The following is a 16,795-nucleotide window of genomic DNA, read 5'->3' as shown; positions in this document are numbered from 1 at the left end:
GTAAGAGGTGAACCTTTTTCCTCAGAACTGTGTGTGCATTCAAGAAAAGAGAAAGAAACTTTCATGTCATGTTATAAAAGCAACTTAAGACAAAACCTCACACACTGCTACTGAACAATGTGCGTTGTTTCTTGTTGCTCAGTAACATTAATCCTATCCCTAACTTATATACTGTCATATAGCAACATATATTTAAATTAACCGTGTGACTCAAATAGATTTCAAGTGTCCAGCATGCTTTCCGCTTCTAATAAAAGGGGGCAGTATTACATCAGTCGATGTTTCAAACTACCCTGGTGAAGAATCAAAACGGTTGAGTGTTTTTAGAGAATTTTAATTCTTATTTCTTGGATACACAGGCAGAAAAGTAAATTGCTGGTTTGTTGTTGGAGTTATTGTTTTGCTTACAGCATCACACATGAAAATATAGCATGAAATGCTGGTGTTTAAAACTGCAGTCAGAAATGTAAAAGCATCAAGAGTAAAGATCTGAAGAGCAGCCATTTAGCAGAAGCTATCAAAACTAGGAATAAAGCTAAGAATGTACTGCCAGAGAGCGACAGAAAGGAAAATGAGAATTGTATATACTTTACAGCAGTCTGCATTATTGCAACATACTCTACACGGCTTGGGACCACAATACCTGATGGAACGCCTCTCCCGATACGAACCCAGCCGTACACTACGTTCAAGATCAAAGGCCCTCCTCCAGGTGCCTACTCCGAGGGAAGCTCGGAGAATGGCAACAAGGGAGAGGGCCTTCTCAGTGGTGGCCCCCAAATTATGGAATGATCTCTGTGACGAGGTGCGCCTGGCGCCAACACTGTTATCTTTTCGGCGCCAGGTCAAGACTTTCGTCTTCTCCCAGGCATTTTAGCATGTGTTCTATATTGTTTTAAATTTTTAAATTGTGTTTTAAATTGTTTTTTAAAAGATGTATTTTAAATTGTATTTGTTCTTAGTTATTGTAAACTGCCCAGAGAGCTTCGGCTATGGGGGCGGCATACAAGTTTAATAAATAAATAAATAATAAATAAACAGGGTTGTCTTTCAAAAACAGCCCAGAAGCTTCAATTGGTCCAAACACTTGCAAGGCAGACCATATAACTCCAACCTTATGCTAGCTCTATTAGCTTCCTAGTTGCTTCTGGGATGTCAAGTGGTGGTTCTAGCCTTTACAGCTCTATACAACCTAGAATATGGTTACCTTTGGGGCCGCTTGCTCTATAGACCTGCCTTGGAATTAAGATCAATGCCAGTGGCCTTTCTCTTGGTAAGTGAACCCCAAATTCTAGCCTTTTCTTTAGCAGTGCTGCAACTTTCACAACTGAAATTAATCAGGTTCCCTTTTTCTGTCACTCTTTCATCAGAAATGGAAGACACTTATTTCAATGGACTTTTAATGTGTAGCACCTTGTTTCATTGCTACCTGCTTAATATGTTGCAGCTGTTTCTGGACAGGGATAGCCTGACCACTCTTGTCCATGCACTGGTAACCTCCAGCTGGATTACTGTAATGCGCTCTATGTGGGGCCACCCTTCACATTGGTCCGGAAGCTTCAGCTGGTGCAAAATGCGGCAGTGAGACTGCTCACTGGGGCAGGGTATCATCAACATGTCACCCTGCTTGCTGAAAGAATTGCACTGGCTGCCCATTAGCTACTGGGCTAAGTTCAAGGTTCTGGTTTGGGTGTACAAAGCTCTATACAGCCTGGGACCAGGATACCTGAAAAATCTTCTTACCCCTTATATACCCAGTCGATCACTGCACTCTGCAGGTGAGGGCTTCCTGCAGATACCATCTTATCAGGAGGTCCATTCTGCACAACACAGGAAATGGACCTTTAGTGTAGTGGCACCTACCCTTTGGAATTCCCTCCCCTTAAATATGAGACAGGCACAATCTCTGTTATCTTTTTGGCACCTACTGAAGACTTTCCTCTTTCAACAACCATTTTTAAGTAGAGACCTTATCCCAGTCTACATCTGTGTTGGAATTACTTTTTAAGATGTTTTTAAAGGTTTTTTTTAAAAAAAATAACATGTTTTTAAAGATGTTTGTTTTAATCTATTTTAATGTCTGTTTTTATTATATTTTATAGGGTTTGTATTGTTTTTGTTTGCTGCTCTGGGCTCCTACTGAGAGGAAGGGCAAGAGATTGCACAATGCCTTGCACAAACAGAAGCACAAATCTGGATTTCAGTTCCCTTTTCTCACTGAAGATCTTCCAGTGAGTCAGAAAATGCTCTTCTGCATGCCAAAGAGGCATTCTGCTTGCAGAAGGGCACATCTAGATCATCATCCAACCCATAGTAAGGCACATGAATGACTTGATTTTCCAATGAATTGAAAATAGTTCTAATTTGTGATTTTATATTAAGATACTGCATTCTCAAAAAGTCCCATGGAGGGATTTTAGGCACAAATTTGGGGTGGCAGTTCACTTCTGTTTATGCAAGTGGTGACATATTGGGCTCAAGGTCTCATGCTGCACAAGTGAGAGTGCAGGGTAAGGCAGTGACTACCCGCACCTTTAACATTCCTAAGGTATCTAGATGCTAACTTCACAACTCTTGCTGCTACTGAATCTGTCTTTCCTCAGTATGCAGATGGGCAGGGATCTATGATGACTGAAGGAGCTCACAGGGTACTGGAATACTGCATGGACTGGAGGAAATGAGATTCCCCCCCCCCAGTGTCAGTTTTGCAGGTGCTCTTCAGCTCTCTGCGTCCTCTCTAATATCCTTAATATTAAGGGGTTGTATTCAACTAACTTTTATTCAGAGCAGACCCATTGACATCAATTGCCATTACAAATTTAAGCCCATTAATGGGTCTTCCCTGAGTAAAAGCTGAATACAATCCATCGTCTCCAACTAATCTTTTCACAATTCTTGATTTGAGAACAAACATTTTTTTTAAAAAATTGTGGAATATTCTTCCCCACCCACCCATAATAAAATGTGCACATGATATAGCCAATGGAAAGGATTTTAAAGTTCCATTTATTTCAATGGGATAAATTAAAGTATTACTTTGTTCTGTCCCTAAAATGATAAAGAACTTAAAAGTGTTAAACTTGAGCTAGATTGTGCCCTCTGTGTGGTAGAGCAATCAATCCCAAAACCAGCAGGCTGATGGTATAACCTGAATCTCTGAATAAATGTGTTTTCTTACATAATACTCTTCAAAACCTTTTATAACATGTTATCATCTAGATATATGTGGGTTATAGGAAGTAGTGTTGTGTAAAGAATTCCCATCAGGTGTTTCATTATACTATTCTTGGGGCCTTTTTATATGTTCACCAAGTAGTTTCCAGCAGAATTTTCCTGAATACGATAATCTGTAAGGGTAGACTAGTTTTCTTATAAAACATCTTGTCCAATGATAGTGATCTTCCCCATATTTGTGCTAGTCACTAGAAGAAAATTTTGAATGTGCTCTAGACCATTGCTCAGTTCAAGTGAGTAACAGAGAGATCCAACAGACCTGCCCAGTGTCAACACAAATTAAGCATATGCCTTAGGATAAGGCTCAGAAACCTCAGCAGAAAGGTGCATGTGGAAAAGGTTCCTGAAAAGCAGAAACTATGGAAGTAAATGCATTAATCAAGCAGTGTGGCTTGTACCCAGAAGTCAGCAACCACTCTACATGACTAATATGAATTGCTACTACCATGAAAAAGAAAGGAGTATGAATTATTACTATTATGCAGTAGTATGAATTATTACTACAATGAAAAAGAAAAATAGTACCAGGGTGAGATATTATTATTTCTGCCATGGCTTAATAACAACAATAGCAGCAGCAACAACAACAGTATTTCAGGATCTGCATAGAATATATATCAATCAATTAACTGACATGATAAAATGCCTCCTTGAGAGAGGGAGTAGTCCCTAGTAGCCTCAAGGAGGCAATAGTGAGACCTCTTTTAAAGAAACCTTCCCTGGACCCAGATAATTTGAACAACTACAGACCGGTGGCGAATGTCCCCTTTTTGGGCAAGGTTTTGGAGCGGGTGGTTGCTAACCAGCTCCAGGTGCTCTTGGATGAAACCGATTATCTGGATCCGTTTCAATCCGGTTTTAGGCCCGGTTTCAGCACTGAAAGAGCCTTGGTCGCCCTGTATGATGACCTTTGTCGGGAGAGGGACAGGGGGAGTGTGACTTTGTTGATTCTCCTTGATCTCTCAGCGGCATTTGATACCATCAACCATGGTATCCTTCTGGGGAGACTCGCGGAGTTGGGAGTTGGGGGTACTGCTTGGCAGTGGTTCCGCTCCTACTTAGCGGATCGTCGCCAGAAGGTAGTGCTTGGGGAACATTACTCAACACCCTGGACTCTCCATTGTGGAGTCCCTCAGGGGTCAGTTTTGTCCCCCATGCTTTTTAACATCTACATGAAGCCTCTGGGTGCGGTCATCCGGAGTTTTGGAGTGCGTTGTCATCAGTATGCTGATGACACGCAACTCTATTTCTCCTTTTCATCTTCTTCAGGTGAGTCTGTTGATGTGCTGAACCGTTGCCTGACCGCAATAATGGACTGGATTAACTGAGACTCAATCCAGACAAGACTGAGACACTGTTGGTGAACACCTTCCCCGCTCAGATGGTGGATGTGCATCCTGTTCTGGATGGGGTTACACTCCCCCTGAAAGAACAGGTCCGTAGTTTGGGGGTCCTTTTTGACCCTTCCTTGTCTCTTGAGGCTCAAGTGGCCTCGGTGGCACGGAACGCGTTTTACCATTTCTGTTTGGTAGCCCAACTACGCCCCTATCTGGATGGTGATGACCTCGCCTCAGTTGTTCATGCTCTGGTAACTTCGAGATTGGATTACTGTAATGCGCTCTACATAGGGCTGCCCTTGAAGACAGTTCGGAAGCTTCAGCTAGTGCAGAATGCGGCAGCTAGACTATTGACGAGGACCAGTCGGTCTTCGCACATAACTCCTGTTCTGGCTCGCCTGCACTGGCTACCTATTTGCTTCCGGGTGAGATTCAAGGTGCTGGTTATGACCTATAAAACCTTACATGGCGTGGGACCGCAATACCTGGTGGAACACCTCTCCCGCTATGAACCTACCCGCTCACTTCGTTCAGCATCTAAGGCCCTCCTCCGGGTACCGACCCATCGTGAAGCCCAGAGGGTGGTGACTAGATCTAGGGCCTTTTCTGTGGTGGCCCCCGAGTTGTGGAATAATCTCCCCGAAGAGGTACGCCTGGCGCCTACATTATTATCTTTCCAGCGCCAGGTAAACACCTTCTTATGCTCCCAGGCATTTTAATCATTTTAATCTTTTTATCTTTTTAATCTTGTAATACTAATCCTTTTATCATCTTATATTTTGTTTAATTGTATTTTGTTTTCATTGTGTCTTATATGTTTTGTGATTTTATTATTATGATGTATGTATTTTATCCTATTCTGTTTACCGCCCTGAGAGCTACTTGCTATGGGCGGTATATAAATGCAACAAAATAAAAATAAATAAATAAATAAAAAAACACAGGGAAAAATATTTAGAGGCTGTGTACACACATTTTATTCTAGAATCATGGAGACTGAGGTTTTTTCCTACCTAGTCCACACACAATGTAGACCTATTGTATTTTTTTTGTCCCTGAAAAGAGCTTTCAACAAACTGGTTTCATTTAAGAAATAAAAGCTTAATGCAGATTAATTCTGCATTACCTTGAAGTGTGTCCATTTTAGAACAGATGTAGGAAGTTCCAGCAATAGGGGAGATATGTATCCACACCTGCCCAGTAACGCTATGGGCAGGCATATACCAAGTTCACAAGGCAGGGGTTCAAACACATCAAGTAACCACACTCACTCATCTGGATGGCAGGATCTACTATCAATCCAGACTGCAAGCAGCATGTTGAAGATGTGAATTATTCTGTATTGAGAAAAACTACATTTTTGTGCTACAAACAGGTAAGTGTGGACACAGACAGAGAGAAAATAACAGTGTATCAACATATTCTGCAAAATTTGCTTTGAGTGTTTTTCTCAGATAAAATTCTGTATGCAAAAAATGTGTATGCATGATCAATAGATACAACCGAATTATGGGATCCAAAAAAAGTTGTTACAATCAACTACATAAATAATTTGTACATTAAACAGCCTCCAAATGCTATATTACTGTAGAGCTAATCGTCTCCAAAGCGATAAGCTCTATCACTTATAAGCTCTATCAAGTCAAATCAATTTGATCAATAGACTATAACAACTCCAACAGCAACCCCCCCAAAAAAACATATTTTGCTGTGACTTCTATTAGGATTCCTAGTTGTAATGGAAGAAAATTTGAAGACATACCTAGTAGGGTATAGGACTCATATGACTAGCTCACAGCTCCTGCAGTTAGCAATGAAGGCAGAGAACTATAATCAGAATCAGTACTCTGCCTGATTCAGAAAGTGCTGCCAGGTTTTTGATGGGAGCCAATTGACTGAACTGCACCATGCAAATCCTTAACTACATTGGTGACTTGTGTGTTTCCAGACATAATTCAAGAATCTTTAAAGCCCTAACTGGTCTAGGATCAGAGAATCTCAAGAATAACTTCCCCCATTTGAATCTGCCTAAGCACTCCATTTATCCTCCAAGGTTCTTCTCTGGGTCTCCCTACCATTGGAGGTATGACAGGAAGACACTAGAGACAGGATCATATCATTTGTGGCATCCAAAATTTAGAATATCCTCTAAAGAAAGATGACTGGCCTCATTACTGTTCACTTTTGAAAGAGCAGAAGAGATGGTTTTATTCAGGTAGCCCTTTCTAGGTAACGGCCTAATAAGGACATGACTGCAGCAATCATAAAATTGCTGTAATTTGCTTTATGTTATTTCATTGTTTTATCCAAAGTAGATCACCTTAATTATTTTTATAGAAAGGGGAGGGGAATAGAAATACTTGAAATAAAAAATAATATAGTCTTGATTCTTCAGTAATAATTAACACCTTATTTCTTGTCGCTGGCTTCAAATATAAATTGAACTACAGTACAGATAAAAGCAGATATTAAAACATACAAAATCAACATTTAGGTCAGATTCTAGCTTTAGAAAGCGTTTCTGATGCAGGACATCCCAGAAGTTACTTTTTGCAGAGTTAAGTGCATCTGATCAGCATACGTATAACTACTTGCTCTCATTGGTTCTCATATGATGCATAATATTGGCCAAACAAACCTTTGTTTATTTCATTATGAACAGGAATTTATTAGCCCAAATCCTCCATAATGCAAGGACCTGACATGATTGGATGTTGAAATTATCCTGCATTTACAGTTGGGAAACTTAATGGGTCCCCCACCCTTGCAGAGGGGAAAGGCTGCTGTGAGTCAAAACTTCAACAAGCGGTGATCTGTCCATGACAAAGGAATAGACGAAAAATTCCCCAGCTCCAGATCACCTTCTCCATGTTCAGTGGCAAAAATCAGATCTAGAGTATGTCCTGACACATGTGAATGAACTTCCAAATATTGATTCAGTCTTTTTTTTTTTTACACTCATTGAGCTACATTCTTCTGGGTTTGTGCCACTTTAAAGCATGACATATTTTTACAATTTCCCCCCACAATCATAAAAATCACATCACTTAATTGTCACTGTTTAGTTTTTAAAAACATACCTTTACTTTTGTATAAATTACTGTAAAAACAATTGATTTTAAATACAATTAAAGCAAAGAAGGAGGGCTTCAAATGTCACAATTGAAGGGCAACTTGCATTTAGGCTTCAGGATTGTGTGGCTGAGCTTGGGAGAATATTCATTTGCACAACACAGTTTGTAGTTTCTAGTTTAACTAAAAACCTGCAAATGGCCAGTAGAACTTAACCACCATCTGAATTCTAATCATCAGGCAATTAGATGATTCCCCCGCAAAAAAAAGTAGGTAGTATTTGAAGAAGCAAACCTGATTATTTGGTGCACATCTTCAGAGAGTCTTTTTTTAAAGAGGTTCTGAAAATTGGTGTAGGCAAAAGACAACAATTTCAGAAAAGTATTGCCCAATCTTCAAAGTATGTATCTGTCTGCCCATGATTCAGCCACCTTACCCTCAAGGTTCTACTAAAATAAGCACTATTATTAACTCAGACTTCTCAGTGGTTTTTGCAAACATAAGTTTATAAAGCAAGCCATAAAGTTCCCGCACCAATGTGGGGCCAGTTTGCAACCTGAAGTCTGGACTTTCAGAGATCCTGTTGACCTTACTCACAAGGTTGGCCTTAAGAAGAACTCCTACATCCAACCTTCAGTTGTTACAAAGAATTCTTTCACAGTGGTAATCTGTATTAAATGAGTTTTAACATGCTATCATTTAAAATAAGGCTTGTGCAAAAATATTTATTAGTTTATAAATTTGTTTTGCAACCCACTGTTAATCCTCTGGGGACAAGGGACAAGCAAGTCCCTTTTACAGACACAGAGCCCTTTTCTCTTGTTGTTCTGAGAAATGTAATAAAGTAGCATATAAAATGCAAATGAAAAGGCATCTTGTCTTTGAGAGTTCTATTTACATGGTTATTTTCCCTTTGCGAATGCAACTATTGGTGATAAACCTCAGACCCCTACCCTTCCCCTGTGGAAACAGTTTGAAGGCAGTTGTCAGTGCCACAAACTCTTGGCTGCTGACAAATATTGTTTGGATTAAGAGAAAAAGTCAATTTAAGTAATATGTATCTATAAGCTTTTGTTGCAATGAGATTGGAGCAGAGGTTTACTCTCTGCTCTCTCCAGCACACTGTAATTTCGTCCAATACTTCTCTTTAAGCACATGCTTGCTTTTATGCACTAGTGTCTTGTTTACATTGACTACGTTCTGGTGAAGTGAATCACATAAACGCTAGAGACCGTGCAAGTTCACTAAGGTTTATCAGTTTATTTCTTTTTCAGCTGCTTCATCCCACCAATCAAACCTCTGTTTTTAGAGACTAGAAAACATTCCACACAGAGCTATCCCATGGGGATAGCCACATAAGATCTGGTGCATTCACAATTGTAGAAGAAGTGGTGTATATTAAGTGTGGCAGCTGAAAATGCACTGCTTGGGTCTCACAAATCACTGTCAGGAAGCAATGGTTGCAAACTATGGGCCTGCTGATCTAAAGTTATTTCCTATGAGACTGAATTCATTAGTGTGGTGTTTAGACAATTTTCTGGCATCTTTATTATCCTATCAGGGGGCTACAATAGATCCTTATTCCACTTTAACTTCTCAAAAGCCCTGTCCAAGAGGCTGAAACAAGGTACATTTTCCAAGACCACTCAATAATCTTCACACTTGTATCAGGCTTCAAATCAATATCCTATCAACAGCACCACATTAGTTACTCTCCCTATGCAACCTTTTCAAAATGCGTATATCTTATGTAAAGTATGCACCCATGTCTTTAAAAATCAATACTAGAAACAGTCAGAATTCCAGATTAAAAGGTCCTGACAATTCTTACTCTAACTTTCATCCAATCCTATGGGGTCCATTTGAACCCAAGGTGCACCTTTCATTGTATAATTTACACAAATGTAGACCTAAAGGGGTCTTCCAGGACATTGTCACAAATTTTAACCTGTACAATGTTCCCAAATTTCAGCCAGTTACCACTTACAATTTTTCTTCTGGAAACAAAAACCACTCGGGCCAAAACTACCCCATCAAAAAGCCCTAAAGGCAAATTTCTGCCTTTTATTGTGTAATTTACCCATGTGTAGACATACGGGGTTGTTCTTCTAGGACAATGTCATAAATTTTAACCTTTCCAATGTTTTCAAATTTCAGCAAGTTACTGCTTACCATTTTCCTTCTGGAAACAAAAAACACTGAGGGGCAAAAATACCCCAGAAATTGGGTTGTTTACTCAGTGAACATGGAGAAGGGCCAAAGTAAACTGCTCAGAAAAATTCTGCCTCCTCTGAATAAGTGGTTTTTGGGTGAAGGTACATGTGTAGTGTCAAGCACACTTAAGATGACCCCAGGTGACCTCTATCCTTCCACTGGAAATCTCATTGAGGTCCAAATATACCCCAAAGACAGCCAGTGTGATTTTTTAATAGTCTAGAATAAGGCTAGAATCCACAGAAATAGAGGTCCAATTGATTGTTGCGTTTATAGTTGCCTCCCCCACCCCCTTTTGTCCTGTTTCAGCTCTTCAGAGTCATTCACCAAGAGCGTATGCTACAATTTTGCACAGCACCTCAGCCATTCTGATCTAAGCGTAGTGTGTAAAATTGCTGCTTCTGCTTGTTGCATCCAAATCAGATTGCCAGTTCCCACATACAACAGACTTGAATTACTGAACGAATAAAACCAGTGATTAATAAAATAAAGGAACAATGTGTATGCATATACAACAAAAGCAATTTGTGCTTTAAGAAATATTGCATAATAATAATTTGGGGGAAGGGCTGGAGCTCAGTCACAAAACACCTGTTTTACATGTAGAAGATTCCTGATTCAATCCAGGTAGGGCTGGGAAAGTCCCCTCTCTCAAATTCTAGAGAGCTGCTGCCAGTTAGTATAGACAATACTGAGTTAAATTGATTTGTTATAGGGCAGCTTCCTCTATCAGTTCAAAAAAATGGCTGAGTTAATATATAATTATTCTGGCTGCAGATTATTAAGGTGGGAATTAGCATCATGCTCAGGTGCTCCTCCCTCACCCATAAGAACATAAGAGGAGCCTGCTGAATCAGGCCAATGGCTCATCTAGTCCAGCATCCTGTTCTCACAGTGGCCAACCAGTTGACCATGGGAAACCCACATGCAGGACCTGAGTGCAAAGAGCACTCTCCCCTCCTGTGCTTTCTAGTGACTGGTGTTTGGAAACATACTATCTCTATTTATGGAGGCCAAGCATAGCCTTCACGGCCAGTAGCCATTGATAGGCTTTTCATTCATGAATTTGACAAATCCTCTTTTAAACCATCCAAGTTGGTGGCCATCACTGCCTCTTGTGGGAGCGAATTCCATAGTTTAACTATGTGCTGTGTGAAGAAATGCTTTTGTCTGTCTTGCATCTTCCAACATTCAGCTTCACTGGATCTACAACACTGAGTGTCTGGTGCTACTTGCATCCCCTTTTAATTCGCATGGTTCACATGATGTTACTGGCAAACAAAAGCTATCACGCAGTTTCCCCCCTGTAAATCCGTACTAACCCTATCCTCTGATAATCCAAAAAGGGAAGGAAAATGTCTCTAATCCGTATCTCTAGGGCCTGTAGACACTGTGCTCCAATGCTTTTAGGTAGTGTGCCAATCGTTCCCCTCTCCACGCCCACTCCCTCCTCCTCCCTTCTTTCATTTCATTTCCTGTGGGATGAAGAGAAACTCTGCTTCTCTCTCCCGTTCTATAAGCTTCTTTTATGTTGCTGCAAATGGTGCCTTTTCTTTTCTTTTCCCCCCTAACTTGTGCACAAAAGCATAACACTGCTCAAACAAAGATTTGTATTTCATCTGTATTGTACCAGAGAAAATACAAATAATCACATTTCCAGGTTGTTGTTGTTTTTAAAATGAAACTTATTGGTAGAACAAACTGAGCATGCTCGGTTGCCAGGTTAGAAGAGGGAGTGGGAATGTTAAATTAGAGGGTGTGGTCTTTAGGAAACTGTGTGATTTATGCTTCCTCAGGTGTGACTAGCAAACACCATGTTTGCAGCTGGCATTGATCCCTTAATGTAGATGGTGTAAACAGAAAACAGAGGTAAAAACAGCGTCTTTAGCACAAAGTTATGCTCCCATGTGGATAAGCCCTTAGAAAAATGAGGACTAAGGCTGCAATCCAATACACACTTACCTGGAAGTAAGTCCCATTGAACCCAATGGTGCTTACTTCTGAGTAGTCATGTATTGGATTGCAGCCTAAGTGGAGACAAAACACAGGCTTATAAAAATTATGCACGACATGAAGAAAGTGGATCGAGAGGGTTTTTTTCTTCCTCCATAACTGTAGCACTCAACTGTTTGGACAAGAGGTTCAAGGCAGACAAAAGAATATAGTTAAAAAAATCATTCTCATTAATTTATTTTACTAAAGACATTTTATATTTAAAGTTTAAAGGGCTATTTTCCTCAATACCATTTGGAGGCCTCAGTCCAGCTTATAACAGAAATTCATGGACTTCTAAGATGCTACAATATATTGAAGCCAGAATATAATTCTTCACATAATTAATTTATGGAATTCAATGCCACAAGAAGTGACAATGGCCAATAATCATATGGCTTTAAAGGGGGATTAGCAAAGGCTGTTCCATAACAGCTATCACCTAGTATGACTAAATGGAACCTCCATGTACAGAGGAAGTATACCACTAAATGCTAATATTGGTGGCAGGGAAGTGCAACAACTGGGGGGACCTACTGCACTCAAGCTCTGCTGGTCACCTTTTCACAGGCATCTAGTTGGCCACTGTGGGAAATAGGATGCTGGATTAGATTAATTTTTTGCTGATCCACCAATGTTTCATTTATGTCTATTCACTTGATCAGGTAAACCCGAGCCCTCTGTGCTAGTATATATAACGTTATATTTTTCTATGTCTGGGAGCCTTACCCTCCTTCCTCCTGTGAGAATTTCATTCTAGCTAATCCTATACGTAGCGATATGTATGAAGCTTAAACTAAAGGCAGCAGTAGCAGGGGTGGAGCTTGAAGGAAGAACAGGAAGTGAGTCAGGGAGACTAGCAGAGAGGCTTTTAGAGAGGCAGTGAGACAGAAGTGCAAGCCCTGTAAATACTTTATTTCAGTTCAGACCTACTTAAATAAAGTACACTGTTCATGTCAGGTTGGGAGTTGCTCCTTTAATTATACAAACAAGGTCACATAAAACACTAAATAAGATATTTCTCTTTTTAATGCAACTATATGACACAGTGAAAAATTACTTTTGTCAGGATCAAAGAAGATTAAAACCAGCAAGTTGCTGCATGAGGTTCAGAGACTATTGGTCGGACAGAAGTGTAAATAAAAATGAGCAGCAGAAATGGCAGAAGATGAACACATTACCTTTTCAGTCCTACAGTTGTTTAGACCCATGTTATTCATGGAGGGAAGTTTTCCATCGATACCATGAGGATGTTGCTGTTGCTCCCTCTGGATCTGTTCTCTCATCTTTCGAGCCTCCTGAATGGCTTTCATGACTGTATCCTGGTCCCCAAACAGGGCAGGTGAGTTAAGACTGGAAAGGATATCTGGAAACAACAGAAAGAAAACCTTTATTTAAGTTAGTTTTTGAAATCAGATTTTAAAGCATTAAAATTTCCCCTTTGTTTGCAAAAAAAGACTCTCAACACACCAAACTAGTTATTACAGATTACTTAGACCAGTAAATTATTCCAGATTAGGTAAATTTAAAAATATACAAGAGTGTCTGTCCACCAGTGGAATACAGGGTCAGTGCTGAACACTTCTTGCAGCCCCTTATGGGCTTCCCAAATCTGCTCTGGAGAGTTGGTGAACCCTCCAGAGCAGATCTGAGAGAGAGGTGAGGGACTGCAAGGGAGCAACATTCCCACAATGTTAGATATGACCAGGTCTATTGTTCGTTAAACACAGGTACCAATCATTAGATATGGGCACCAATCTGACAAGATCATCATTTTCCATCACATAAAGCACCCAGCAAAAGGACTCTGCCCAGTGAAGCAGCCTTTGAGATGGAGCAAACAAAACACTAACTTTCTGAGGTGTCCATATAAATCCTATGCAATTTTTAATTAGTCTTTTGTTGTGATTGAATAATTCTGGATTCAAGGCACTCTGTAGTCATGGAATGGCATGTTACAGTATGTGTGTGAGAGCATGTAAGATATTACTTAACAAATAATCCAAGTGGAAGCAAGCAAGCAAGCCAAATCTCCCCCATGTTAAGGACTCAGCGCTTGCTGAGGAGGAGGTGGGGGGGCACTGAAAGCTGCTTTCTTCCTTTCCAAAAGGAAAACAGCCAGTCTCTGCCTGCTAAAGTGAAAACTGACCAGCCTCAGTCACAGCAGAGGAGGAGGAGGCAGAGTTCCTATCCTTTCCTTTATCAATACTTTTGAAGGAAAATATTAATATTTTAAAAGAAAATATTGATATTAATATCAATATTTTTAGGGAGGGAAAAATTGGACCAGAAAAATCAGCAGATAGTATACAAAGAACGAAGTCAAATCTATACTGCCTGTTAGGTCAATGGAATACTTTTGAAGAGGCGCTGGGCAATGGATCCCATCCTTAATAGGCACGAAATAAACTTTCATTGTTTTCACCAATGGATTTTACTGTCAAAAAGAAGTTTTCTGGAGGGGTTTTCTGTGTTTATACTGAAGGGCAAAAATCTTTCAGTGTTTGGAAAGTTTAAACTATTGTGCTCTTGCCCAGCTTAGGCTGGTCAGTGGTGGTGGTGGTGGTGAACTATGCTTGTCCTGAAGGCTGCAGACTTGGCCAGGACAAGTTCAATCACACCTGGTTTACTGCACTACACTCCATGTAAGGCTGCCTTTGAAATGTGCTCCAAAACTACAATTGGTCCAGAATGAAAGCCCTTTATGGGTTGGACTAGGATATATGAAGGGCCACCTTCTCTTACATGAACCTACTGGTCTACTGTGCCCAAAAATATGCCTGCTTGGAACTAGGGAGAAGGCCTTTTCAGTGGTTGTGCCCAGGCACTGGAACTTCCTCCTGATGTGAGGAGGGGCCATTACATTCCCTCTCTAATGGCCTTACATATATGACCACATTTTCATCAGGATCCAACACTGTTGAAGAATCCCAATAGACATTAAAATGGATGCAGGTTCTTTCAAATTCATAAACTCAATGTGTTTCCAGATTTATCCAATGTTTAATAGTTCCAGGTCATAACAAGGAGAGGACAACAACCAATTATATGTATACAGTTTTGTCCCATGGGTACATAATGATTATATTTGGAGGAGTTGTTTTGTTTTATTGTATTTGCCACTTTTGTTTTCTTTGCATATGCATTAAACCCAATAAAAATATTTTTAAAAATAAATCCAGGTCATAACCTAGAAAACCATCCTGTTTCTTTAAACCTGATTGACTTGTTAGCTGTCTCCTATTGCCTATCTAAATCTGGTTGATCTGCAGCACAGCAGCAGTGGCTTCTGACTCCCAACAATTTAACAACAGCAAGTGATATGGGACTTCCGGGAAGTGGTGCTGGCTGGTGGTTGTCTCTGAGGGAGCTCTGCCTCAGAGGAAGCTTTTTTCAGGTTAAAAGCCAGCCAAGAGGAATCTTGGACTGGCTTAAATGTTCTCCAAGGTATAGGAGAACCGATCAGATCTTCCACAAGACTTCGTTGAGCTGTCGGCGGCTGGAATTGATCAGGAAATTCCTGAGATAAGAAGGCAAGCCGATCGGCTGAAGACGGAGTCAGGAATTCCACGCAAGCTGAACTGAAATAAAGCGAAGCGTTTTTTCTTCTCTCAAAAAAAAACGTTCTTAACCAGCGAGCCCACTTCTGCCTAAACCTTATCATTCGGCTTAAATTACTGCAATAAAAGGGATTTGTTTATGAATCAGCAATTGAGAAACCTGGGTGAGTCATACTTTTTCTCTTTTAAATATAATTAAGGAAGAAAGAAAATATAAACAACTTATATACTTTTTTTACGACAAAAAGCTGGCTTGAATTTGGACTTTTAAAGTTTAAAAACGGATGAGAGGTAATTATTATATTTTGGACTATTTTTCTCTTTGGACTATTTCTTGTTGGATGAATCCGCTGCTCGTATATGCTACTAATTGTTTAGTCTTGGCAACCAGAATTGTTTTGCATTCTTGGAAGCAGATAAGGACTGTGTTGTGCTGGCTGGATTTCAATAATAGGCCTGGAATATTAACTCTTCTTTTTGGTGGAGGGAAAAAAAGAAAAGAAATAGACTGCCCTTAGGTTCTGAAACAGTGATTAATATTAGAAATTAAAGGCCTCTTTTTGAAAATGACAACTAAAAAAACAACCAAGGCCCAGGGGCGAAGAGGTTCTATTGATACACAGGAAGAGGATATACCCCCAGAAATGTTTCAAAAAATAATGGAAGGGATTAATGCTATAAAACAGGAAATGAAACAGGAAATGAAAACTGAATTGACAGATATAAAAGACTATATTAAAACACAAGTGGATGAGATTAAAGGGACAATTGGGCAAATAAAGGAAGATGCAAAAAATACTAAAGAAAAGGTACAAACCTTGGAGAATAGAACAGATATACTAAATCTGGAACTAGAAAAAAATTTGGACTATTTAGCTGTGACTGAAATGAGAAATAAAGAGCATTGTTTGAGATTCCGTGCAATCCCTGAGGAAACAGGTGAAGACATTAGAGATAAAATTGTTAATGCTTTAGTAAAATTTCTGGACTTGAATGAAGATAGGATGGAATTTGAAATAGACAAAGTTTATAGAATTAACTCCAGATATGCAACAATGAAAAAAATTCCAAGAGATGTGCTTGTTCATTTCGTAAAGAAGACGACCAGAGATATGGTTTTACAGCAACACTTTAAATATACCTTTAAAAAAGATGGTAAGGAAATACTGGTGATGAAGGAAATTCCTATTAGACTTTTACGTAAGAGAAAAGAATATGCTTTCCTTACAGAAAAACTTAAGCAATGCAAAATTCAATTTAGGTGGGACGTTCCAGAAGGAGTGATTTTTACATTCAGACAACAGAAATACAGACTGAATACTGTTCAAAAAGCAAGGGACTTCTTGAGAAAAGCTTCAAAAGATATGGAAGAAGATAAACTCAAAG

At 39.7% G+C, this 16,795-nt stretch overlaps 1 protein-coding gene across 26 annotated transcripts in view; it reads right to left on the bottom strand.

Moving 5' to 3' along the window:
• SOX6 (SRY-box transcription factor 6) overlaps positions 1 to 16,795 on the bottom strand; it is a 765,761-nt gene that overhangs the window by 94,234 nt on the left and 654,732 nt on the right. For all 26 annotated transcript variants that reach the window (XM_061610274.1, XM_061610275.1, XM_061610270.1 and 23 more), the window contains one exon: positions 13,031 to 13,215. In XM_061610274.1, the coding sequence (XP_061466258.1) occupies positions 13,031 to 13,215 (185 nt within the window). The remainder of the gene's footprint in view (positions 1 to 13,030; positions 13,216 to 16,795) is intronic.

Source organism: Rhineura floridana, chromosome 2 (genome assembly GCF_030035675.1).
Source record: "Rhineura floridana isolate rRhiFlo1 chromosome 2, rRhiFlo1.hap2, whole genome shotgun sequence".
NCBI classification, from domain to species: Eukaryota; Metazoa; Chordata; class Lepidosauria; order Squamata; family Rhineuridae; genus Rhineura; species Rhineura floridana.
This window is presented reverse-complemented; position numbering and strand designations above follow the sequence as displayed.